Below are 25,783 nucleotides of genomic sequence, written 5' to 3'. Positions count from 1 at the left end.
AATAGGAATTAAAGGATGTTTTCCTTCTTTTTAGATATTAAGCTAGAAATTATTATATTTTTTTCCCCTTTACATAGGGAAAATGTTGTTAATAGAAAGCCATACAATATCTTCAATAACACAAATTTGCAAAGCATGACATTTTCTGTTGGTTTAGTTTTTGAACAATTTTTATTGCACAGTATTTATTATAATTAGTTGTATTAACTAAATTTTTAATTTTATATATAATCCCGCACGCATCGCGTGCATATAAGACTAGTCTCTATTATATAAAGGAACAGCTGAGGTCTTTTTGGTAAAATAACTTTTCGTGTCCCCAAGGAAAAATACGAATATACCCTCTATACTAAACTGCCCTGAGCCCTTTCTGGCTTCCTGTTCCACCGTTTTCTCTCTCCTCCTTCCCGTTTGATATCTCCTTCCTCACTCCCGTTTTCTCCTTCGATCTTCTTCATCTACGAATACCACTCAAATCCTCTTTGATCTTCTTCGATCTTTTTCCTCTAAAGATGCCTTCGATCTTATTCATCCTATCCCTCGATCTTCTTCCTCTCCTTCGATCGATTTACCATTGGAGGAGATAGATTCAAATTTGGGGGAAAATTGAAATTTTCGTAATAAATAATTGAATTTAGGGGTTTAGGGAAGGAAAATGAAATTTTCATAATAAATATTCGATTAATCGACGAGTTTGATCGATCTTCTTCGATTATCAGGTAACAGTTCTTCATTTGCTTTTCTGTTTGTTTAAATTACATTTCTTTTTCTGGGGATTTTTTTCTTTCTGTTTTGATAATTATTACGATTTTAATTAGGTGTTGGTAATTTAATTTCGTTTTGTGATTATTTTCAAGCAATATTCTGATTTTCTTTTGAATTAGGTGTTGGTAATTTAATTTTGGTTCGTGATTTTTTTCTTCAGGATTTTAGTTAATTTTTAGTTTGCTGAGGTTTCTGCTGAGGTTAATTTTTAGTTTCCATCGACGTCCACTTCTCGGCAACCGTTTTCCCTCATTATCTCCGTCGAATATTAAGGTAATTATTTCTTCCAATCTCTCTGTTTTTTGATTAATTTTTCAATTGCTTTGAAATTTCGCCTGTCAATTGTTGTTGTGGATCTGGATTTATCTTATTTTCACAGTAAATTTTTAAAAATGGTGATGAACATGGATATTTGTTTAAATAAGATGTCTTTTTATTGGTAATTTACTAAAGAATATGGATTTTGGGTATTGTTTTGTGAATGGTGTCCCTGGCTCTTTTTATGACAGGCTTTTTCCCACCAACCACTTGCATTTTGTTCATTCTTCGTATAGCCTCCAGTGGCTATCTAAGGTGATCAATCTTCATACAATCTGCAGCTAAAATTGTTGGTAAATTGTGGTGTTCAATGAATGATGATGAATCTACAGGTGCCAGCAGACATAGAGGACAACAAGGAGAACATTTACATAGCAAGGACAAGCCCGTCTAATGTGCTTAGAGCTTACAATAAGCATTTTGAAAAGGAATCATGTTAAATGTTTGAGCTTCTTGCCACCGTCCTCAATGATTTGGTTTTTGAGGTATCGTATCTCTTCCCTCTCAAAATATTAACACTCTCCTGGATCTTTTCCATTGCATCTTTCTCTTTCTTACTTTTGATTGATCTTGATTTTAGGTGTGCAGAGTATATTTAGCCCTAAGTTTCTCTATCTCGCTGTCTCTTCTCTTCCAGCGTAGTTTCCTCTTCTAATTCGGTATGCTTTCTTTCTCCCCCACTATAATTAGCCCTAAGTTTTACTTTCTTTGTTGTAGTGTTAATAGTTGCTGAAATTTATTTGAATTGCATTGACTCATTCAGAATATCGCAATGCATTGATTTTGATGCCCATTTCGTTTCTTAATTTTGTTAATTTTGCTTCATTCAAAGTTTTATAATTGAGTGTTTGTTCGTGTAGCTGCTGCGTCTATTATTGGTTGTCTGCTGCTGTGGTTTACAGTGTGCAGTGTCTGGTTGTTGCTGGCTTGCTGCTGTTACTTTCTACTGTTGCTTTGCTGGTGCTTTCAAGTAAGGTTTTCTCTCCAGTTGTTGTTGTGTGGAGTGATGTTGTTAGTGTGCAGCATTTCAGTAATTGGATGTTCTTGATTTCAGGTGCAGTCTGTTCTGTTTGGTGTGCATAAGTAATCTCTATGAGTAAGTACCGAAATAAAAAATATATTCTGATGACAACAAACAAAACAATATATAACCTGTTGTCGTCCTAAAATTGAATAAGTGCTTAAATAACTTCCATTAAGAAGGAAATCTGCTATTTTGACCTACTCCTTTCATTATTTTAAAAGTCTAAATGCTACTTATGTTTTTAATTTCTCAGCCGACATATCAGCAAGCCCAATCAAGGCGCTCAGCTTATGTTCCTGCTGATGGTGAAGGTATATGACTCAATTATGTGCCCAATTACCCGAGGTTTGGAGTGACTAGAGACATCGGTTTATCTCTATTATTAAATTACTCTGTTAATTTTTTCGGAATTAACCTATTCGATATTGAAACCTTTATTCACCTTCTAATTGTGGATTATCGAGATTTTGTACCTTACTCATTTTATCACGATACGTATCTTCACATGATGGGTTTCTATCGTTCTAATTTCTGCTCACTCAGTGCATATTTCGATTTTTCTGTTTTTGACTAAATTTATTTACTCTTATTTTATGAATTAGAAGCGTGCATATATATATATGTTCTTAGAATTTAATTGGTTATGTTGATTATTTTGCGAAAAAACTCAGCATACTTTACTATTTTGTTAAAATTTCAGGAAAGTTGCGTTATTAGCTGGTGGGGATGTATTGGCGATACTTCTGTTTGCTGCAATTGGAAGATTTAGCCATGATTTCCTGTTTTCGAAGCTGAAACGTTGCGTATTGGTCACCCATTCATCGCGGGTTTGTTAGATTTTATTAACAGTTGAGCTATTGACTATCCATGTAAAGTGTTTAGATTTCGGGGTAATTAGTGTTGAAATTTGGTGCAGGATGATTTCTTAGTGCATACTTCTTTGGGGGATATAGTGAGGATGGTCAAGGGATGAATGGTTCGAATAAGGCAGTAGCTGCTGCGGCTAAATCTTGGGCCTTGGGTATACCGGTAAGTCCGTTTTTTACCTTTTTCATGTTTACTCCATGAATTCACACTTGAAAGATCGATCCTCATTGAACAATGCATTTCTGCTCCAAATAAAGTCTGCAACTTCTTAAACTGTATAGGAGAATCATGTATTAAATCAGTACATGTTGAGAAACTTTTCATGGCATCGGATTTTTGCCTTCAGCCTCCAGGGGACAGTCCAACGAGAAAGTCCATGTTTGATTCTCTCATTGTTGGCTGCATCCCTGTTGTGTTTGATCCATTCACGGCACATTATCCTGGAAGTATTCCGTGTTTATAGACCAAGACGAGGTCAAGCTGTCATGGGTGAATGTGATAGAGAGGCTTATGAAGATCCCTCGAAAAGAAACGCAACAAATGAGGAAGTATATTATTAATGAGTTGATGCCTAGGTTGGTTTATGCAACTGCTATCACCAAGTTGGAGAAATTTGAAGATGCATTCACTCTAGCTGTGAATAATTTGCTTGAAAGGGCGATTAGCAGATTTCCTTGAATAGGAATTAAAGGATGTTTTCCTTCTTTTTAGATATTAAGCTAGAAATTATTATATTTTTTTCCCCTTTACATAGGGAAAATGTTGTTAATAGAAAGCCATACAATATCTTCAATAACACAAATTTGCAAAGCATGACATTTTCTGTTGGTTTAGTTTTTGAACAATTTTTATTGCACAGTATTTATTATAATTAGTTGTATTAACTAAATTTTTAATTTTATATATAATCCCGCACGCATCGCGTGCATATAAGACTAGTCTCTATTATATAAAGGAACAGCTGAGGTCTTTTTGGTAAAATAACTTTTCGTGTCCCCAAGGAAAAATACGAATATACCCTCTATACTAAACTGCCCTGAGCCCTTTCTGGCTTCCTGTTCCACCGTTTTCTCTCTCCTCCTTCCCGTTAGATCTCTCCATCCGCACTCCCGTTTTCTCCTTCGATCTTCTTCATCTACGAATACCACTCAAATCCTCTTTGATCTTCTTCGATCTTTTTCCTCTAAAGATGCCTTCGATCTTATTCATCCTATCCCTCGATCTTCTTCCTCTCCTTCGATCGATTTACCATTGGAGGAGATAGATTCAAATTTGGGGGAAAATTGAAATTTTCGTAATAAATAATTGAATTTAGGGGTTTAGGGAAGGAAAATGAAATTTTCGTAATAAATATTCGATTAATCGACGAGTTTGATCGATCTTCTTCGATTATCAGGTAACAGTTCTTCATTTGCTTTTCTGTTTGTTTAAATTACATTTCTTTTTCTGTGGATTTTTTTCTTTCTGTTTTGATAATTATTACGATTTTAATTAGGTGTTGGTAATTTAATTTCGTTTTGTGATTATTTTCAAGCAATATTCTGATTTTCTTTTGAATTAGGTGTTGGTAATTTAATTTTGGTTCGTGATTTTTTTCTTCAGGATTTTAGTTAATTTTTAGTTTGCTGAGGTTTCTGCTGAGGTTAATTTTTAGTTTCCATCGACGTCCACTTCTCGGCAACCGTTTTCCCTCATTATCTCCGTCGAATATTAAGGTAATTATTTCTTCCAATCTCTCTGTTTTTTGATTAATTTTTCAATTGCTTTGAAATTTCGCCTGTCAATTGTTGTTGTGGATCTGGATTTATCTTATTTTCACAGTAAATTTTTAAAAATGGTGATGAACATGGATATTTGTTTAAATAAGATGTCTTTTTATATGTAATTTACTAAAGAATATGAATTTTGGGTATTGTTTTGTGAATGGTGTCCCTGGCTCTTTTTATGACAGGCTTTTTCCCACCAACCACTTGCATTTTGTTCATTCTTCGTATAGCCTCCAGTGGCTATCTAAGGTGATCAATCTTCATACAATCTGCAGCTAAAATTGTTGGTAAATTGTGGTGTTCAATGAATGATGATGAATCTACAGGTGCCAGCAGACATAGAGGACAACAAGGAGAACATTTACATAGCAAGGACAAGCCCGTCTAATGTGCTTAGAGCTTACAATAAGCATTTTGAAAAGGAATCATGTTAAATGTTTGAGCTTCTTGCCACCGTCCTCAATGATTTGGTTTTTGAGGTATCGTATCTCTTCCCTCTCAAAATATTAACACTCTCCTGGATCTTTTCCATTGCATCTTTCTCTTTCTTACTTTTGATTGATCTTGATTTTAGGTGTGCAGAGTATATTTAGCCCTAAGTTTCTCTATCTCGCTGTCTCTTCTCTTCCAGCGTTGTTTCCTCTTCTAATTCGGTATGCTTTCTTTCTCCCCCACTATAATTAGCCCTAAGTTTTACTTTCTTTGTTGTAGTGTTAATAGTTGCTGAAATTTATTTGAATTGCATTGACTCATTCAGAATATCGCAATGCATTGATTTTGATGCCCATTTCGTTTCTTAATTTTGTTAATTTTGCTTCATTCAAAGTTTTATAATTGAGTGTTTGTTCGTGTAGCTGCTGCGTCTGTTATTGGTTGTCTGCTGCTGTGGTTTACAGTGTGCAGTGTCTGGTTGTTGCTGGCTTGCTGCTGTTACTTTCTACTGTTGCTTTGCTGGTGCTTTCAAGTAAGGTTTTCTCTCCAGTTGTTGTTGTGTGGAGTGATGTTGTTAGTGTGCAGCATTTCAGTAATTGGATGTTCTTGATTTCAGGTGTAGTCTGTTCTGTTTGGTGTGCATAAGTAATCTCTATGAGTAAGTACCGAAATAAAAAATATATTCTGATGACAACAAACAAAACAATATATAACCTGTTGTCGTCCTAAAATTGAATAAGTGCTTAAATAACTTCCATTCAGAAGGAAATCTGCTATTTTGACCTACTCCTTTCATTATTTTAAAAGTCTAAATGCTACTTATGTTTTTAATTTCTCAGCCGACATATCAGCAAGTCCAATCAAGGCGCTCAGCTTATGTTCCTGCTGATGGTGAAGGTATATGACTCAATTATGTGCCCAATTACCCGAGGTTTGGAGTGACTAGAGACATCGGTTTATCTCTATTATTAAATTACTCTGTTAATTTTTTCGGAATTAACCTATTCGATATTGAAACCTTTATTCACCTTCTAATTGTGGATTATCGAGATTTTGTACCTTACTCATTTTATCACGATACGTATCTTCACATGATGGGTTTCTATCGTTCTAATTTCTGCTCACTCAGTGCATATTTCGATTTTTCTGTTTTTGACTAAATTTATTTACTCTTATTTTATGAATTAGAAGCGTGCATATATATATGTTCTTAGAATTTAATTGGTTATGTTGATTATTTTGCGAAAAAACTCAGCATACTTTACTATTTTGTTAAAATTTCAGGAAAGTTGCGTTATTAGCTGGTGGGGATGTATTGGCGATACTTCTGTTTGCTGCAATTGGAAGATTTAGCCATGATTTCCTGTTTTCGAAGCTGAAACGTTGCGTATTGGTCACCCATTCATCGCGGGTTTGTTAGATTTTATTAACAGTTGAGCTATTGACTATCCATGTAAAGTGTTTAGATTTCGGGGTAATTAGTGTTGAAATTTGGTGCAGGATGATTTCTTAGTGCATACTTCTTTGGGGGATATAGTGAGGATGGTCAAGGGATGAATGGTTCGAATAAGGCAGTAGCTGTTGCGGCTAAATCTTGGGCCTTGGGTATACCGGTAAGTCCGTTTTTTACCTTTTTCATGTTTACTCCATGAATTCACACTTGAAAGATCGATCCTCATTGAACAATGCATTTCTGCTCCAAATAAAGTCTGCAACTTCTTAAACTGTATAGGAGAATCATGAATTAAATCAGTACATGTTGAGAAACTTTTCATGGCATCGGATTTTTGCCTTCAGCCTCCAAGGGACAGTCCAACGAGAAAGTCCATGTTTGATTCTCTCATTGTTGGCTGCATCCCTGTTGTGTTTGATCCATTCACGGCACATTATCCTGGAAGTATTCCGTGTTTATAGACCAAGACGAGGTCAAGCTGTCATGGGTTAATGTGATAGAGAGGCTTATGAAGATCCCTCGAAAAGAAACGCAACAAATGAGGAAGTATATTATTAATGAGTTGATGCCTAGGTTGGTTTATGCAACTGCTAACACCAAGTTGGAGAAATTTGAAGATGCATTCACTCTAGCTGTGAATAATTTGCTTGAAAGGGCGATTAGCAGATTTCCTTGAATAGGAATTAAAGGATGTTTTCCTTCTTTTTAGATATTAAGCTAGAAATTATTATATTTTTTTCCCCTTTACATAGGGAAAATGTTGTTAATAGAAAGCCATACAATATCTTCAATAACACAAATTTGCAAAGCATGACATTTTCTGTTGGTTTAGTTTTTGAACAATTTTTATTGCACAGTATTTATTATAATTAGTTGTATTAACTAAATTTTTAATTTTATATATAATCCCGCACGCATCGCGTGCATATAAGACTAGTCTCTATTATATAAAGGAACAGCTGAGGTCTTTTTGGTAAAATAACTTTTCGTGTCCCCAAGGAAAAATACGAATATACCCTCTATACTAAACTGCCCTGAGCCCTTTCTGGCTTCCTGTTCCACCGTTTTCTCTCTCCTCCTTCCCGTTAGATCTCTCCTTCCGCACTCCCGTTTTCTCCTTCGATCTTCTTCATCTACGAATACCACTCAAATCCTCTTTGATCTTCTTCGATCTTTTTCCTCTAAAGATGCCTTCGATCTTATTCATCCTATCCCTCGATCTTCTTCCTCTCCTTCGATCGATTTACCATTGGAGGAGATAGATTCAAATTTGGGGGAAAATTGAAATTTTCATAATAAATAATTGAATTTAGGGGTTTAGGGAAGGAAAATGAAATTTTCGTAATAAATTTTCGATTAATCGACGAGTTTGTTCGATCTTCTTCGATTATCAGGTAACAGTTCTTCATTTGCTTTTCTGTTTGTTTAAATTACATTTCTTTTTCTGTGGATTTTTTTCTTTCTGTTTTGATAATTATTACGATTTTAATTAGGTGTTGGTAATTTAATTTCGTTTTGTGATTATTTTCAAGCAATATTCTGATTTTCTTTTGAATTAGGTGTTGGTAATTTAATTTTGGTTCGTGATTTTTTTCTTCAGGATTTTAGTTAATTTTTAGTTTGCTGAGGTTTCTGCTGAGGTTAATTTTTAGTTTCCATCGACGTCCACTTCTCGGCAACTGTTTTCCCTCATTATCTCCGTCGAATATTAAGGTAATTATTTCTTCCAATCTCTCTGTTTTTTGATTAATTTTTCAATTGCTTTGAAATTTCGCCTGTCAATTGTTGTTGTGGATCTGGATTTATCTTATTTTCACAGTAAATTTTTAAAAATGGTGATGAACATGGATATTTGTTTAAATAAGATGTCTTTTTATTGGTAATTTACTAAAGAATATGGATTTTGGGTATTGTTTTGTGAATGGTGTCCCTGGCTCTTTTTATGACAGGCTTTTTCCCACCAACCACTTGCATTTTGTTCATTCTTCGTATAGCCTCCAGTGGCTATCTAAGGTGATCAATCTTCATACAATCTGCAGCTAAAATTGTTGGTAAATTGTGGTGTTCAATGAATGATGATGAATCTACAGGTGCCAGCAGACATAGAGGACAACAAGGAGAACATTTACATAGCAAGGACAAGCCCGTCTAATGTGCTTAGAGCTTACAATAAGCATTTTGAAAAGGAATCATGTTAAATGTTTGAGCTTCTTGCCACCGTCCTCAATGATTTGGTTTTTGAGGTATCGTATCTCTTCCCTCTCAAAATATTAACACTCTCCTGGATCTTTTCCATTGCATCTTTCTCTTTCTTACTTTTGATTGATCTTGATTTTAGGTGTGCAGAGTATATTTAGCCCTAAGTTTCTCTATCTCGCTGTCTCTTCTCTTCCAGCGTTGTTTCCTCTTCTAATTCGGTATGCTTTCTTTCTCCCCCACTATAATTAGCCCTAAGTTTTACTTTCTTTGTTGTAGTGTTAATAGTTGCTGAAATTTATTTGAATTGCATTGACTCATTCAGAATATCGCAATGCATTGATTTTGATGCCCATTTCGTTTCTTAATTTTGTTAATTTTCCTTCATTCAAAGTTTTATAATTGAGTGTTTGTTCGTGTAGCTGCTGCGTCTGTTATTGGTTGTCTGCTGCTGTGGTTTACAGTGTGCAGTGTCTGGTTGTTGCTGGCTTGCTGCTGTTACTTTCTACTGTTGCTTTGCTGGTGCTTTCAAGTAAGGTTTTCTCTCCAGTTGTTGTTGTGTGGAGTGATGTTGTTAGTGTGCAGCATTTCAGTAATTGGATGTTCTTGATTTCCGGTGCAGTCTGTTCTGTTTGGTGTGTATAAGTAATCTCTATGAGTAAGTACCGAAATAAAAAATATATTCTGATGACAACAAACAAAACAATATATAACCTGTTGTCGTCCTAAAATTGAATAAGTGCTTAAATAACTTCCATTAAGAAGGAAATCTGCTATTTTGACCTACTCCTTTCATTATTTTAAAAGTCTAAATGCTACTTATGTTTTTAATTTCTCAGCCGACATATCAGCAAGTCCAATCAAGGCGCTCAGCTTATGTTCCTGCTGATGGTGAAGGTATATGACTCAATTATGTGCCCAATTACCCGAGGTTTGGAGTGACTAGAGACATCGGTTTATCTCTATTATTAAATTACTCTGTTAATTTTTTCGGAATTAACCTATTCGATATTGAAACCTTTATTCACCTTCTAATTGTGGATTATCGAGATTTTGTACCTTACTCATTTTATCACGATACGTATCTTCACATGATGGGTTTCTATCGTTCTAATTTCTGCTCACTCAGTGCATATTTCGATTTTTCTGTTTTTGACTAAATTTATTTACTCTTATTTTATGAATTAGAAGCGTGCATATATATATGTTCTTAGAATTTAATTGGTTATGTTGATTATTTTGCGAAAAAACTCAGCATACTTTACTATTTTGTTAAAATTTCAGGAAAGTTGCGTTATTAGCTGGTGGGGATGTATTGGCGATACTTCTGTTTGCTGCAATTGGAAGATTTAGCCATGATTTCCTGTTTTCGAAGCTGAAACGTTGCGTATTGGTCACCCATTCATCGCGGGTTTGTTAGATTTTATTAACAGTTGAGCTATTGACTATCCATGTAAAGTGTTTAGATTTCGGGGTAATTAGTGTTGAAATTTGGTGCAGGATGATTTCTTAGTGCATACTTCTTTGGAGGATATAGTGAGGATGGTCAAGGGATGAATGGTTCGAATAAGGCAGTAGCTGCTGCGGCTAAATCTTGGGCCTTGGGTATACCGGTAAATCCGTTTTTTACCTTTTTCATGTTTATTCCATGAATTCACACTTGAAAGATCGATCCTCATTGAACAATGCATTTCTGCTCCAAATAAAGTCTGCAACTTCTGAAACTGTATAGGAGAATCATGTATTAAATCAGTACATGTTGAGAAACTTTTCATGGCATCGGATTTTTGCCTTTAGCCTCCAGGGGACAGTCCAACGAGAAAGTCCATGTTTGATTCTCTCATTGTTGGCTGCATCCCTGTTGTGTTTGATCCATTCACGGCACATTATCCTGGAAGTATTTCGTGTTTATAGACCAAGACGAGGTCAAGCTGTCATGGGTGAATGTGATAGAGAGGCTTATGAAGATCCCTCGAAAAGAAACGCAACAAATGAGGAAGTATATTATTAATGAGTTGATGCCTAGGTTGGTTTATGCAACTGCTAACACCAAGTTGGAGAAATTTGAAGATGCATTCACTCTAGCTGTGAATAATTTGCTTGAAAGGGCGATTAGCAGATTTCCTTGAATAGGAATTAAAGGATGTTTTCCTTCTTTTTAGATATTAAGCTAGAAATTATTATATTTTTTTCCCCTTTACATAGGGAAAATGTTGTTAATAGAAAGCCATACAATATCTTCAATAACACAAATTTGCAAAGCATGACATTTTCTGTTGGTTTAGTTTTTGAACAATTTTTATTGCACAGTATTTATTATAATTAGTTGTATTAACTAAATTTTTAATTTTATATATAATCCCGCACGCATCGCGTGCATATAAGACTAGTCTCTATTATATAAAGGAACAGCTGAGGTCTTTTTGGTAAAATAACTTTTCGTGTCCCCAAGGAAAAATACGAATATACCCTCTATACTAAACTGCCCTGAGCCCTTTCTGGCTTCCTGTTCCACCGTTTTCTGTCTCCTCCTTCCCGTTTGATCTATCCTTCCTCACTCCCGTTTTCTCCTTCGATCTTCTTCATCTACGACTACCACTCAAATCCTCTTTGATCTTCTTCGATCTTTTTCCTCTAAAGATGCCTTCGATCTTATTCATCCTATCCCTCGATCTTCTTCCTCTCCTTCGATCGATTTACCATTGGAGGAGATAGATTCAAATTTGGGGGAAAATTGAAATTTTCGTAATAAATAATTGAATTTAGGGGTTTAGGGAAGGAAAATGAAATTTTCGTAATAAATATTCGATTAATCGACGAGTTTGATCGATCTTCTTCGATTATCAGGTAACAGTTCTTCATTTGCTTTTCTGTTTGTTTAAATTACATTTCTTTTTCTGGGGATTTTTTTCTTTCTGTTTTGATAATTATTACGATTTTAATTAGGTGTTGGTAATTTAATTTCGTTTTGTGATTATTTTCAAGCAATATTCTGATTTTCTTTTGAATTAGGTGTTGGTAATTTAATTTTGGTTCGTGATTTTTTTCTTCAGGATTTTAGTTAATTTTTAGTTTGCTGAGGTTTCTGCTAAGGTTAATTTTTAGTTTCCATCGACGTCCACTTCTCGGCAACCGTTTTCCCTCATTATCTCCGTCGAATATTAAGGTAATTATTTCTTCCAATCTCTCTGTTTTTTGATTAATTTTTCAATTGCTTTGAAATTTCGCCTGTCAATTGTTGTTGTGGATCTGGATTTATCTTATTTTCACAGTAAATTTTTAAAAATGGTGATGAACATGGATATTTGTTTAAATAAGATGTCTTTTTATTGGTAATTTACTAAAGAATATGGATTTTGGGTATTGTTTTGTGAATGGTGTCCCTGGCTCTTTTTATGACAGGCTTTTTCCCACCAACCACTTGCATTTTGTTCATTCTTCGTATAGCCTCCAGTGGCTATCTAAGGTGATCAATCTTCATACAATCTGCAGCTAAAATTGTTGGTAAATTGTGGTGTTCAATGAATGATGATGAATCTACAGGTGCCAGCAGACATAGAGGACAACAAGGAGAACATTTACATAGCAAGGACAAGCCCGTCTAATGTGCTTAGAGCTTACAATAAGCATTTTGAAAAGGAATCATGTTAAATGTTTGAGCTTCTTGCCACCGTCCTCAATGATTTGGTTTTTGAGGTATCGTATCTCTTCCCTCTCAAAATATTAACACTCTCCTGGATCTTTTCCATTGCATCTTTCTCTTTCTTACTTTTGATTGATCTTGATTTTAGGTGTGCAGAGTATATTTAGCCCTAAGTTTCTCTATCTCGCTGTCTCTTCTCTTCCAGCGTTGTTTCCTCTTCTAATTCGGTATGCTTTCTTTCTCCCCCACTATAATTAGCCCTAAGTTTTACTTTCTTTGTTGTAGTGTTAATAGTTGTTGAAATTTATTTGAATTGCATTGACTCATTCAGAATATCGCAATGCATTGATTTTGATGCCCATTTCGTTTCTTAATTTTGTTAATTTTGCTTCATTCAAAGTTTTATAATTGAGTGTTTGTTCGTGTAGCTGCTGCGTCTATTATTGGTTGTCTGCTGCTGTGGTTTACAGTGTGCAGTGTCTGGTTGTTGCTGGCTTGCTGCTGTTACTTTCTACTGTTGCTTTGCTGGTGCTTTCAAGTAAGGTTTTCTCTCCAGTTGTTGTTGTGTGGAGTGATGTTGTTAGTGTGCAGCATTTCAGTAATTGGATGTTCTTGATTTCAGGTGCAGTCTGTTCTGTTTGGTGTGCATAAGTAATCTCTATGAGTAAGTACCGAAATAAAAAATATATTCTGATGACAACAAACAAAACAATATATAACATGTTGTCGTCCTAAAATTGAATAAGTGCTTAAATAACTTCCATTAAGAAGGAAATCTGCTATTTTGACCTACTCCTTTCATTATTTTAAAAGTCTAAATGCTACTTATGTTTTTAATTTCTCAGCCGACATATCAGCAAGTCCAATCAAGGCGCTCAGCTTATGTTCCTGCTGATGGTGAAGGTATATGACTCAATTATGTGCCCAATTACCCGAGGTTCGGAGTGACTAGAGACATCGGTTTATCTCTATTATTAAATTACTCTGTTAATTTTTATCGGAATTAACCTATTCGATATTGAAACCTTTATTCACCTTCTAATTGTGGATTATCGAGATTTTGTACCTTACTCATTTTATCACGATACGTATCTTCACATGATGGGTTTCTATCGTTCTAATTTCTGCTCACTCAGTGCATATTTCGATTTTTCTGTTTTTGACTAAATTTATTTACTCTTATTTTATGAATTAGAAGCGTGCATATATATATGTTCTTAGAATTTAATTGGTTATGTTGATTATTTTGCGAAAAAACTCAGCATACTTTACTATTTTGTTAAAATTTCAGGAAAGTTGCGTTATTAGCTGGTGGGGATGTATTGGCGATACTTCTGTTTGCTGCAATTGGAAGATTTAGCCATGATTTCCTGTTTTCGAAGCTGAAACGTTGCGTATTGGTCACCCATTCATCGCGGGTTTGTTAGATTTTATTAACAGTTGAGCTATTGACTATCCATGTAAAGTGTTTAGATTTCGGGGTAATTAGTGTTGAAATTTGGTACAGGATGATTTCTTAGTGCATACTTCTTTGGAGGATATAGTGAGGATGGTCAAGGGATGAATGGTTCGAATAAGGCAGTAGCTGCTGCGGCTAAATCTTGGGCCTTGGGTATACCGGTAAGTCCGTTTTTTCCCTTTTTCATGTTTACTCCATGAATTCACACTTGAAAGATCGATCCTCATTGAACAATGCATTTCTGCTCCAAATAAAGTCTGCAACTTCTTAAACTGTATAGGAGAATCATGTATTAAATCAGTACATGTAGAGAAACTTTTCATGGCATCGGATTTTTGCCTTCAGCCTCCAGGGGACAGTCCAACGAGAAAGTCCATGTTTGATTCTCTCATTGTTGGCTGCATCCCTGTTGTGTTTGATCCATTCACGGCACATTATCCTGGAAGTATTCCGTGTTTATAGACCAAGACGAGGTCAAGCTGTCATGGGTGAATGTGATAGAGAGGCTTATGAAGATCCCTTGAAAAGAAACGCAACAAATGAGGAAGTATATTATTAATGAGTTGATGCCTAGGTTGGTTTATGCAACTGCTAACACCAAGTTGGAGAAATTTGAAGATGCATTCACTCTAGCTGTGAATAATTTGCTTGAAAGGGCGATTAGCAGATTTCCTTGAATAGGAATTAAAGGATGTTTTCCTTCTTTTTAGATATTAAGCTAGAAATTATTATATTTTTTTCCCCTTTACATAGGGAAAATGTTGCTAATAGAAAGCCATACAATATCTTCAATAACACAAATTTGCAAAGCATGACATTTTCTGTTGGTTTAGTTTTTGAACAATTTTTATTGCACAGTATTTATTATAATTAGTTGTATTAACTAAATTTTTAATTTTATATATAATCCCGCACGCATCGCGTGCATATAAGACTAGTCTCTATTATATAAAGGAACAGCTGAGGTCTTTTTGGTAAAATAACTTTTCGTGTCCCCAAGGAAAAATACGAATATACCCTCTATACTAAACTGCCCTGAGCCCTTTCTGGCTTCCTGTTCCACCGTTTTCTCTCTCCTCCTTCCCGTTTGATCTCTCCTTCCTCACTCCCGTTTTCTCCTTCGATCTTCTTCATCTACGAATACCACTCAAATCCTCTTTGATCTTCTTCGATCTTTTTCCTCTAAAGATGCCTTCGATCTTATTCATCCTATCCCTCGATCTTCTTCCTCTCCTTCGATCGATTTACCATTGGAGGAGATAGATTCAAATTTGGGGGAAAATTGAAATTTTCGTAATAAATAATTGAATTTAGGGGTTTAGGGAAGGAAAATGAAATTTTCGTAATAAATATTCGATTAATCGACGAGTTTGATCGATCTTCTTCGATTATCAGGTAACAGTTCTTCATTTGCTTTTCTGTTTGTTTAAATTACATTTCTTTTTCTGGGGATTTTTTTCTTTTTGTTTTGATAATTATTACGATTTTAATTAGGTGTTGGTAATTTAATTTCGTTTTGTGATTATTTTCAAGCAATATTCTGATTTTCTTTTGAATTAGGTGTTGGTAATTTAATTTTGGTTCGTGATTTTTTTCTTCAGGATTTTAGTTAATTTTTAGTTTGCTGAGGTTTCTGCTGAGGTTAATTTTTAGTTTCCATCGACGTCCACTTCTCGGCAACCGTTTTCCCTCATTATCTCCGTCGAATATTAAGGTAATTATTTCTTCCAATCTCTCTGTTTTTTGATTAATTTTTCAATTGCTTTGAAATTTCGCCTGTCAATTGTTGTTGTGGATCTGGATTTATCTTATTTTCACAGTAAATTTTTAAAAATGGTGATGAACATGGATATTTGTTTAAATAAGATGTCTTTTTATTGGTAATTTACTAAAGAATATGGATTTTGGGTATTGTTTTGTGAATGGTGTCCCTGGCTCTTTTTATGACAGGCTTTTTCCCACCAACCACTTGCATTTTGTTCATTCTTCGTATAGCCTCCAGTGGCTATCTAAGGTGATCAATCTTCATACAATCTGCAGCTAAAATTGTTGGTAAATTGTGGTGTTCAATGAATGATGATGAATCTACAGGTGCCAGCAGACATAGAGGACAACAAGGAGAACATTTACATAGCAAGGACAAGCCCGTCTAATGTGCTTAGAGCTTACAATAAGCATTTTGAAAAGGAATCATGTTAAATGTTTGAGCTTCTTGCCACCGTCCTCAATGATTTGGTTTTTGAGGTATCGTATCTCTTCCCTCTCAAAATATTAACACTCTCCTGGATCTTTTCCATTGCATCTTTCTCTTTCTTACTTTTGATTGATCTTAATTTTAGGTGTGCAGAGTATATTTAGCCCTAAGTTTCTCTATCTCGCTGTCTCTTCTCTTCCAGCGTTGTTTCCTCTTCTAATTCGGTATGCTTTCTTTCTCCCCCACTATAATTAGCCCTAAGTTTTACTTTCTTTGTTGTAGTGTTAATAGTTGCTGAAATTTATTTGAATTGTTTTGACTCATTCAGAATATCGCAATGCATTGATTTTGATGCCCATTTCGTTTCTTAATTTTGTTAATTTTGCTTCATTAAAAGTTTTATAATTGAGTGTTTGTTCGTGTAGCTGCTGCGTCTGTTATTGGTTGTCTGCTGCTGTGGTTTACAGTGTGCAGTGTCTGGTTGTTGCTGGCTTGCTGCTGTTACTTTCTACTGTTGCTTTGCTGGTGCTTTCAAGTAAGGTTTTCTCTCCAGTTGTTGTTGTGTGGAGTGATGTTGTTAGTGTGCAGCATTTCAGTAATTGGATGTTCTTGATTTCAGGTGCAGTCTGTTCTGTTTGGTGTGCATAAGTAATCTCTATGAGTAAGTACCGAAATAAAAAATATATTCTGATGACAACAAACAAAACAATATATAACCTGTTGTCGTCCTAAAATTGAATAAGTGCTTAAATAACTTCCATTAAGAAGGAAATCTGCTATTTTGACCTACTCCTTTCATTATTTTAAAAGTCTAAATGCTACTTATGTTTTTAATTTCTCAGCCGACATATCAGCAAGTCCAATCAAGGCGCTCAGCTTATGTTCCTGCTGATGGTGAAGGTATATGACTCAATTATGTGCCCAATTACCCGAGGTTTGGAGTGACTAGAGACATCGGTTTATCTCTATTATTAAATTACTCTGTTAATTTTTATCGGAATTAACCTATTCGATATTGAAACCTTTATTCACCTTCTAATTGTGGATTATCGAGATTTTGTACCTTACTCATTTTATCACGATACGTATCTTCACATGATGGGTTTCTATCGTTCTAATTTCTGCTCACTCAGTGCATATTTCAATTTTTCTGTTTTTGACTAAATTTATTTACTCTTATTTTATGAATTAGAAGCGTGCATATATATATGTTCTTAGAATTTAATTGGTTATGTTGATTATTTTGCGAAAAAACTCAGCATACTTTACTATTTTGTTAAAATTTCAGGAAAGTTGCGTTATTAGCTGGTGGGGATGTATTGGCGATATTTCTGTTTGCTGCAATTGGAAGATTTAGCCATGATTTCCTGTTTTCGAAGCTGAAACGTTGCGTATTGGTCACCCATTCATCGCGGGTTTGTTAGATTTTATTAACAGTTGAGCTATTGACTATCCATGTAAAGTGTTTAGATTTCGGGGTAATTAGTGTTGAAATTTGGTACAGGATGATTTCTTAGTGCATACTTCTTTGGAGGATATAGTGAGGATGGTCAAGGGATGAATGGTTCGAATAAGGCAGTAGCTGCTGCGGCTAAATCTTGGGCCTTGGGTATACCGGTAAGTCCGTTTTTTCCCTTTTTCATGTTTACTCCATGAATTCACACTTGAAAGATCGATCCTCATTGAACAATGCATTTCTGCTCCAAATAAAGTCTGCAACTTCTTAAACTGTATAGGAGAATCATGTATTAAATCAGTACATGTTGAGAAACTTTTCATGGCATCGGATTTTTCCCTTCAGCCTCCAGGGGACAGTCCAACGAGAAAGTCCATGTTTGATTCTCTCATTGTTGGCTGCATCCCTGTTGTGTTTGATCCATTCACGGCACATTATCCTGGAAGTATTCCGTGTTTATAGACCAAGACGAGGTCAAGCTGTCATGGGTGAATGTGATAGAGAGGCTTATGAAGATCCCTCGAAAAGAAACGCAACAAATGAGGAAGTATATTATTAATGAGTTGATGCCTAGGTTGGTTTATGCAACTGCTAACACCAAGTTGGAGAAATTTGAAGATGCATTCACTCTAGCTGTGAATAATTTGCTTGAAAGGGCGATTAGCAGATTTCCTTGAATAGGAATTAAAGGATGTTTTCCTTCTTTTTAGATATTAAGCTAGAAATTATTATATTTTTTTCCCCTTTACATAGGGAAAATGTTGTTAATAGAAAGCCATACAATATCTTCAATAACACAAATTTGCAAAGCATGACATTTTCTGTTGGTTTAGTTTTTGAACAATTTTTATTGCACAGTATTTATTATAATTAGTTGTATTAACTAAATTTTTAATTTTATATATAATCCCGCACGCATCGCGTGCATATAAGACTAGTCTCTATTATATAAAGGAACAGCTGAGGTCTTTTTGGTAAAATAACTTTTCGTGTCCCCAAGGAAAAATACGAATATACCCTCTATACTAAACTGCCCTGAGCCCTTTCTGGCTTCCTGTTCCACCGTTTTCTCTCTCCTCCTTCCCGTTTGATCTCTCCTTCCTCACTCCCGTTTTCTCCTTCGATCTTCTTCATCTACGAATACCACTCAAATCCTCTTTGATCTTCTTCGATCTTTTTCCTCTAAAGATGCCTTCGATCTTATTCATCCTATCCCTCGATCTTCTTCCTCTCCTTCGATCGATTTACCATTGGAGGAGATAGATTCAAATTTGGGGGAAAATTGAAATTTTCGTAATAAATAATTGAATTTAGGGGTTTAGGGAAGGAAAATGAAATTTTCATAATAAATATTCGATTAATCGACGAGTTTGATCGATCTTCTTCGATTATCAGGTAACAGTTCTTCATTTGCTTTTCTGTTTGTTTAAATTACATTTCTTTTTCTGGGGATTTTTTTCTTTCTGTTTTGATAATTATTACGATTTTAATTAGGTGTTGGTAATTTAATTTCGTTTTGTGATTATTTTCAAGCAATATTCTGATTTTCTTTTGAATTAGGTGTTGGTAATTTAATTTTGGTTCGTGATTTTTTTCTTCAGGATTTTAGTTAATTTTTAGTTTGCTGAGGTTTCTGCTGAGGTTAATTTTTAGTTTCCATCGACGTCCACTTCTCGGCAACCGTTTTCCCTCATTATCTCCGTCGAATATTAAGGTAATTATTTCTTCCAATCTCTCTGTTTTTTGATTAATTTTTCAATTGCTTTGAAATTTCGCCTGTCAATTGTTGTTGTGGATCTGGATTTATCTTATTTTCACAGAAAATTTTTAAAAATGGTGATGAACATGGATATTTGTTTAAATAAGATGTCTTTTTATTGGTAATTTACTAAAGAATATGGATTTTGGGTATTGTTTTGTGAATGGTGTCCCTGGCTCTTTTTATGACAGGCTTTTTCCCACCAACCACTTGCATTTTGTTCATTCTTCGTATAGCCTCTAGTGGCTATCTAAGGTGATCAATCTTCATACAATCTGCAGCTAAAATTGTTGGTAAATTGTGGTGTTCAATGAATGATGATGAATCTACAGGTGCCAGCAGACATAGAGGACAACAAGGAGAACATTTACATAGCAAGGACAAGCCCGTCTAATGTGCTTAGAGCTTACAATAAGCATTTTGAAAAGGAATCATGTTAAATGTTTGAGCTTCTTGCCACCGTCCTCAATGATTTGGTTTTTGAGGTATCGTATCTCTTCCCTCTCAAAATATTAACACTCTCCTGGATCTTTTCCATTGCATCTTTCTCTCTCTTACTTTTGATTGATCTTAATTTTAGGTGTGCAGAGTATATTTAGCCCTAAGTTTCTCTATCTCGCTGTCTCTTCTCTTCCAGCGTTGTTTCCTCTTCTAATTCGGTATGCTTTCTTTCTCCCCCACTATAATTAGCCCTAAGTTTTACTTTCTTTGTTGTAGTGTTAATAGTTGCTGAAATTTATTTGAATTGCATTGACTCATTCAGAATATCGCAATGCATTGATTTTGATGCCCATTTCGTTTCTTAATTTTGTTAATTTTGCTTCATTCAAAGTTTTATAATTGAGTGTTTGTTCGTGTAGCTGCTGCGTCTGTTATTGGTTGTCTGCTGCTGTGGTTTACAGTGTGCAGTGTCTGGTTGTTGCTGGCTTGCTGCTGTTACTTTCTACTGTTGCTTTGCTGGTGCTTTCAAGTAAGGTTTTCTCTCCAGTTGTTGTTGTGTGGAGTGATGTTGTTAGTGTGCAGCATTTCAGTAATTGGATGTTCTTGATTTCAGGTGCAGTCTGTTTTGTTTGGTGTGCATAAGTAATCTCTATGAGTAAGTACCGAAATAAAAAATATATTCTGATGACAACAAACAAAACAATATATAACCTGTTGTCGTCCTAAAATTGAATAAGTGCTTAAATAACTTCCATTAAGAAGGAAATTTGCTATTTTGACCTACTCCTTTCATTATTTTAAAAGTCTAAATGCTACTTATGTTTTTAATTTCTCAGCCGACATATCAGCAAGTCCAATCAAGGCGCTCAGCTTATGTTCCTGCTGATGGTGAAGGTATATGACTCAATTATGTGCCCAATTACCCGAGGTTTGGAGTGACTAGAGACATCGGTTTATCTCTATTATTAAATTACTCTGTTAATTTTTATCGGAATTAACCTATTCGATATTGAAACCTTTATTCACCTTCTAATTGTGGATTATCGAGATTTTGTACCTTACTCATTTTATCACGATACGTATCTTCACATGATGGGTTTCTATCGTTCTAATTTCTGCTCACTCAGTGCATATTTCGATTTTTCTGTTTTTGACTAAATTTATTTACTCTTATTTTATGAATTAGAAGCGTGCATATATATATGTTCTTAGAATTTAATTGGTTATGTTGATTATTTTGCGAAAAAACTCAGCATACTTTACTATTTTGTTAAAATTTCAGGAAAGTTGCGTTATTAGCTGGTGGGGATGTATTGGCGATACTTCTGTTTGCTGCAATTGGAAGATTTAGCCATGATTTCCTGTTTTCGAAGCTGAAACGTTGCGTATTGGTCACCCATTCATCGCGGGTTTGTTAGATTTTATTAACAGTTGAGCTATTGACTATCCATGTAAAGTGTTTAGATTTCGGGGTAATTAGTGTTGAAATTTGGTACAGGATGATTTCTTAGTGCATACTTCTTTGGAGGATATAGTGAGGATGGTCAAGGGATGAATGGTTCGAATAAGGCAGTAGCTGCTGCGGCTAAATCTTGGGCCTTGGGTATACCGGTAAGTCCGTTTTTTCCCTTTTTCATGTTTACTCCATGAATTCACACTTGAAAGATCGATCCTCATTGAACAATGCATTTCTGCTCCAAATAAAGTCTGCAACTTCTTAAACTGTATAGGAGAATCATGTATTAAATCAGTACATGTTGAGAAACTTTTCATGGCATCGGATTTTTCCCTTCAGCCTCCAGGGGACAGTCCAACGAGAAAGTCCATGTTTGATTCTCTCATTGTTGGCTGCATCCCTGTTGTGTTTGATCCATTCACGACACATTATCCTGGAAGTATTCCGTGTTTATAGACCAAGACGAGGTCAAGCTGTCATGGGTGAATGTGATAGAGAGGCTTATGAAGATCCCTCGAAAAGAAACGCAACAAATGAGGAAGTATATTATTAATGAGTTGATGCCTAGGTTGGTTTATGCAACTGCTAACACCAAGTTGGAGAAATTTGAAGATGCATTCACTCTAGCTGTGAATAATTTGCTTGAAAGGGCGATTAGCAGATTTCCTTGAATAGGAATTAAAGGATGTTTTCCTTCTTTTTAGATATTAAGCTAGAAATTATTATATTTTTTTCCCCTTTACATAGGGAAAAGGTTGTTAATAGAAAGCCATACAATATCTTCAATAACACAAATTTGCAAAGCATGACATTTTCTGTTGGTTTAGTTTTTGAACAATTTTTATTGCACAGTATTTATTATAATTAGTTGTATTAACTAAATTTTTAATTTTATATATAATCCCGCACGCATCGCGTGCATATAAGACTAGTCTCTATTATATAAAGGAACAGCTGAGGTCTTTTTGGTAAAATAACTTTTCGTGTCCCCAAGGAAAAATACGAATATACCCTCTATACTAAACTGCCCTGAGCCCTTTCTGGCTTCCTGTTCCACCGTTTTCTCTCTCCTCCTTCCCGTTTGATCTCTCCTTCCTCACTCCCGTTTTCTCCTTCGATCTTCTTCATCTACGAATACCACTCAAATCCTCTTTGATCTTCTTCGATCTTTTTCCTCTAAAGATGCCTTCGATCTTATTCATCCTATCCCTCGATCTTCTTCCTCTCCTTCGATCGATTTACCATTGGAGGAGATAGATTCAAATTTGGGGGAAAATTGAAATTTTCGTAATAAATAATTGAATTTAGGGGTTTAGGGAAGGAAAATGAAATTTTCATAATAAATATTCGATTAATCGACGAGTTTGATCGATCTTCTTCGATTATCAGGTAACAGTTCTTCATTTGCTTTTCTGTTTGTTTAAATTACATTTCTTTTTCTGGGGATTTTTTTCTTTCTGTTTTGATAATTATTACGATTTTAATTAGGTGTTGGTAATTTAATTTCGTTTTGTGATTATTTTCAAGCAATATTCTGATTTTCTTTTGAATTAGGTGTTGGTAATTTAATTTTGGTTCGTGATTTTTTTCTTCAGGATTTTAGTTAATTTTTAGTTTGCTGAGGTTTCTGCTGAGGTTAATTTTTAGTTTCCATCGACGTCCACTTCTCGGCAACCGTTTTCCCTCATTATCTCCGTCGAATATTAAGGTAATTATTTCTTCCAATCTCTCTGTTTTTTGATTAATTTTTCAATTGCTTTGAAATTTCGCCTGTCAATTGTTGTTGTGGATCTGGATTTATCTTATTTTCACAGTAAATTTTTAAAAATGGTGATGAACATGGATATTTGTTTAAATAAGATGTCTTTTTATTGGTAATTTACTAAAGAATATGGATTTTGGGTATTGTTTTGTGAATGGTGTCCCTGGCTCTTTTTATGACAGGCTTTTTCCCACCAACCACTTGCATTTTGTTCATTCTTCGTATAGCCTCCAGTGGCTATCTAAGGTGATCAATCTTCATACAATCTGCAGCTAAAATTGTTGGTAAATTGTGGTGTTCAATGAATGATGATGAATCTACAGGTGCCAGCAGACATAGAGGACAACAAGGAGAACATTTACATAGCAAGGACAAGCCCGTCTAATGTGCTTAGAGCTTACAATAAGCATTTTGAAAAGGAATCATGTTAAATGTTTGAGCTTCTTGCCACCGTCCTCAATGATTTGGTTTTTGAGGTATCGTATCTCTTCCCTCTCAAAATATTAACACTCTCCTGGATCTTTTCCATTGCATCTTTCTCTTTCTTACTTTTGATTGATCTTAATTTTAGGTGTGCAGAGTATATTTAGCCCTAAGTTTCTCTATCTCGCTGTCTCTTCTCTTCCAGCGTTGTTTCCTCTTCTAATTCGGTATGCTTTCTTTCTCCCCCACTATAATTAGCCCTAAGTTTTACTTTCTTTGTTGTAGTGTTAATAGTTGCTGAAATTTATTTGAATTGCATTGACTCATTCAGAATATCGCAATGCATTGATTTTGATGCCCATTTCGTTTCTTAATTTTGTTAATTTTGCTTCATTCAAAGTTTTATAATTGAGTGTTTGTTCGTGTAGCTGCTGCGTCTGTTATTGGTTGTCTGCTGCTGTGGTTTACAGTGTGCAGTGTCTGGTTGTTGCTGGCTTGCTGCTGTTACTTTCTACTGTTGCTTTGCTGGTGCTTTCAAGTAAGGTTTTCTCTCCAGTTGTTGTTGTGTGGAGTGATGTTGTTAGTGTGCAGCATTTCAGTAATTGGATGTTCTTGAGTTCAGGTGCAGTCTGTTCTGTTTGGTGTGCATAAGTAATCTCTATGAGTAAGTACCGAAATAAAAAAAATATTCTGATGACAACAAACAAAACAATATATAACCTGTTGTCGTCCTAAAATTGAATAAGTGCTTAAATAACTTCCATTAAGAAGGAAATCTGCTATTTTGACCTACTCCTTTCATTATTTTAAAAGTCTAAATGCTACTTATGTTTTTAATTTCTCAGCCGACATATCAGCAAGTCCAATCAAGGCGCTCAGCTTATGTTCCTGCTGATGGTGAAGGTATATGACTCAATTATGTGCCCAATTACCCGAGGTTTGGAGTGACTAGAGACATCGGTTTATCTCTATTATTAAATTACTCTGTTAATTTTTATCAGAATTAACCTATTCGATATTGAAACCTTTATTCACCTTCTAATTGTGGATTATCGAGATTTTGTACCTTACTCATTTTATCACGATACGTATCTTCACATGATGGGTTTCTATCGTTCTAATTTCTGCTCACTCAGTGCATATTTCGATTTTTCTGTTTTTGACTAAATTTATTTACTCTTATTTTATGAATTAGAAGCGTGCATATATATATGTTCTTAGAATTTAATTGGTTATGTTGATTATTTTGCGAAAAAACTCAGCATACTTTACTATTTTGTTAAAATTTCAGGAAAGTTGCGTTATTAGCTGGTGGGGATGTATTGGCGATACTTCTGTTTGCTGCAATTGGAAGATTTAGCCATGATTTCCTGTTTTCGAAGCTGAAACGTTGCGTATTGGTCACCCATTCATCGCGGGTTTGTTAGATTTTATTAACAGTTGAGCTATTGACTATCCATGTAAAGTGTTTAGATTTCGGGGTAATTAGTGTTGAAATTTGGTGCAGGATGATTTCTTAGTGCATAATTCTTTGGAGGATATAGTGAGGATGGTCAAGGGATGAATGGTTCGAATAAGGCAGTAGCTGCTGCGGCTAAATCTTGGGCCTTGGGTATACCGGTAAGTCCGTTTTTTACCTTTTTCATGTTTACTCCATGAATTCACACTTGAAAGATCGATCCTCATTGAACAATGCATTTCTGCTCCAAATAAAGTCTGCAACTTCTTAAACTGTATAGGAGAATTATGTATTAAATCAGTACATGTTGAGAAACTTTTCATGGCATCGGATTTTTGCCTTCAGCCTCCAGGGGACAGTCCAACGAGAAAGTCCATGTTTGATTCTCTCATTGTTGGCTGCATCCCTGTTGTGTTTGATCCATTCACGGCACATTATCCTGGAAGTATTCCGTGTTTATAGACCAAGACGAGGTCAAGCTGTCATGGGTGAATGTGATAGAGAGGCTTATGAAGATCCCTCGAAAAGAAACGCAACAAATGAGGAAGTATATTATTAATGAGTTGATGCCTAGGTTGGTTTATGCAACTGCTAACACCAAGTTGGGGAAATTTGAAGATGCATTCACTCTAGCTGTGAATAATTTGCTTGAAAGGGCGATTAGCAGATTTCCTTGAATAGGAATTAAAGGATGTTTTCCTTCTTTTTAGATATTAAGCTAGAAATTATTATATTTTTTTCCCCTTTACATAGGGAAAATGTTGTTAATAGAAAGCCATACAATATCTTCAATAACACAAATTTGCAAAGCATGACATTTTCTGTTGGTTTAGTTTTTGAACAATTTTTATTGCATAGTATTTATTATAATTAGTTGTATTAACTAAATTTTTAATTTTATATATAATCC

General features: G+C 35.0%; 2 protein-coding genes and 2 long non-coding RNA genes across 4 annotated transcripts; all 4 read left to right on the top strand.

Annotated features, from left to right (window-relative positions):
• The first annotated feature begins 9,660 nt into the window (after positions 1–9,660).
• LOC130462634 (uncharacterized) lies at positions 9,661–10,436 on the top strand. The gene is made up of 3 exons (XR_008923201.1): positions 9,661–9,718; positions 10,106–10,232; positions 10,322–10,436. It is a non-coding gene; the product is annotated as an uncharacterized lncRNA (long non-coding RNA).
• A 1,734-nt stretch (positions 10,437–12,170) lies between these two features.
• LOC130463260 (uncharacterized) lies at positions 12,171–14,089 on the top strand. The gene is made up of 7 exons (XM_056832341.1): positions 12,171–12,287; positions 12,365–12,427; positions 12,893–13,002; positions 13,087–13,128; positions 13,310–13,367; positions 13,756–13,882; positions 13,972–14,089. The coding sequence occupies exons 1-6, from the start codon at positions 12,171–12,173 to the stop codon at positions 13,822–13,824; spliced, it is 459 nt and encodes a 152-aa protein (XP_056688319.1). The 3' UTR covers positions 13,825–13,882; positions 13,972–14,089.
• A 6,520-nt stretch (positions 14,090–20,609) lies between these two features.
• LOC130462542 (uncharacterized) lies at positions 20,610–21,502 on the top strand. The gene is made up of 3 exons (XR_008922994.1): positions 20,610–20,667; positions 21,056–21,182; positions 21,272–21,502. It is a non-coding gene; the product is annotated as an uncharacterized lncRNA (long non-coding RNA).
• A 1,920-nt stretch (positions 21,503–23,422) lies between these two features.
• LOC130463259 (uncharacterized) lies at positions 23,423–25,465 on the top strand. The gene is made up of 5 exons (XM_056832340.1): positions 23,423–23,467; positions 23,843–23,952; positions 24,037–24,078; positions 24,260–24,317; positions 24,706–25,465. Exons 1-5 carry the CDS (start codon positions 23,423–23,425, stop codon positions 24,772–24,774), a joined length of 324 nt encoding a protein of 107 aa, XP_056688318.1. The 3' UTR covers positions 24,775–25,465.
• The last annotated feature ends 318 nt before the right edge of the window (positions 25,466–25,783 follow it).

The sequence above is a fragment of the Spinacia oleracea genome, chromosome 6 (assembly GCF_020520425.1).
Source record: "Spinacia oleracea cultivar Varoflay chromosome 6, BTI_SOV_V1, whole genome shotgun sequence".
In the NCBI taxonomy this organism is placed as follows: domain Eukaryota; kingdom Viridiplantae; phylum Streptophyta; class Magnoliopsida; order Caryophyllales; family Amaranthaceae; genus Spinacia; species Spinacia oleracea.
The sequence above is the reverse complement of the archived record's forward strand: the minus strand, read 5'-3'. Positions and strand labels throughout refer to the sequence as shown.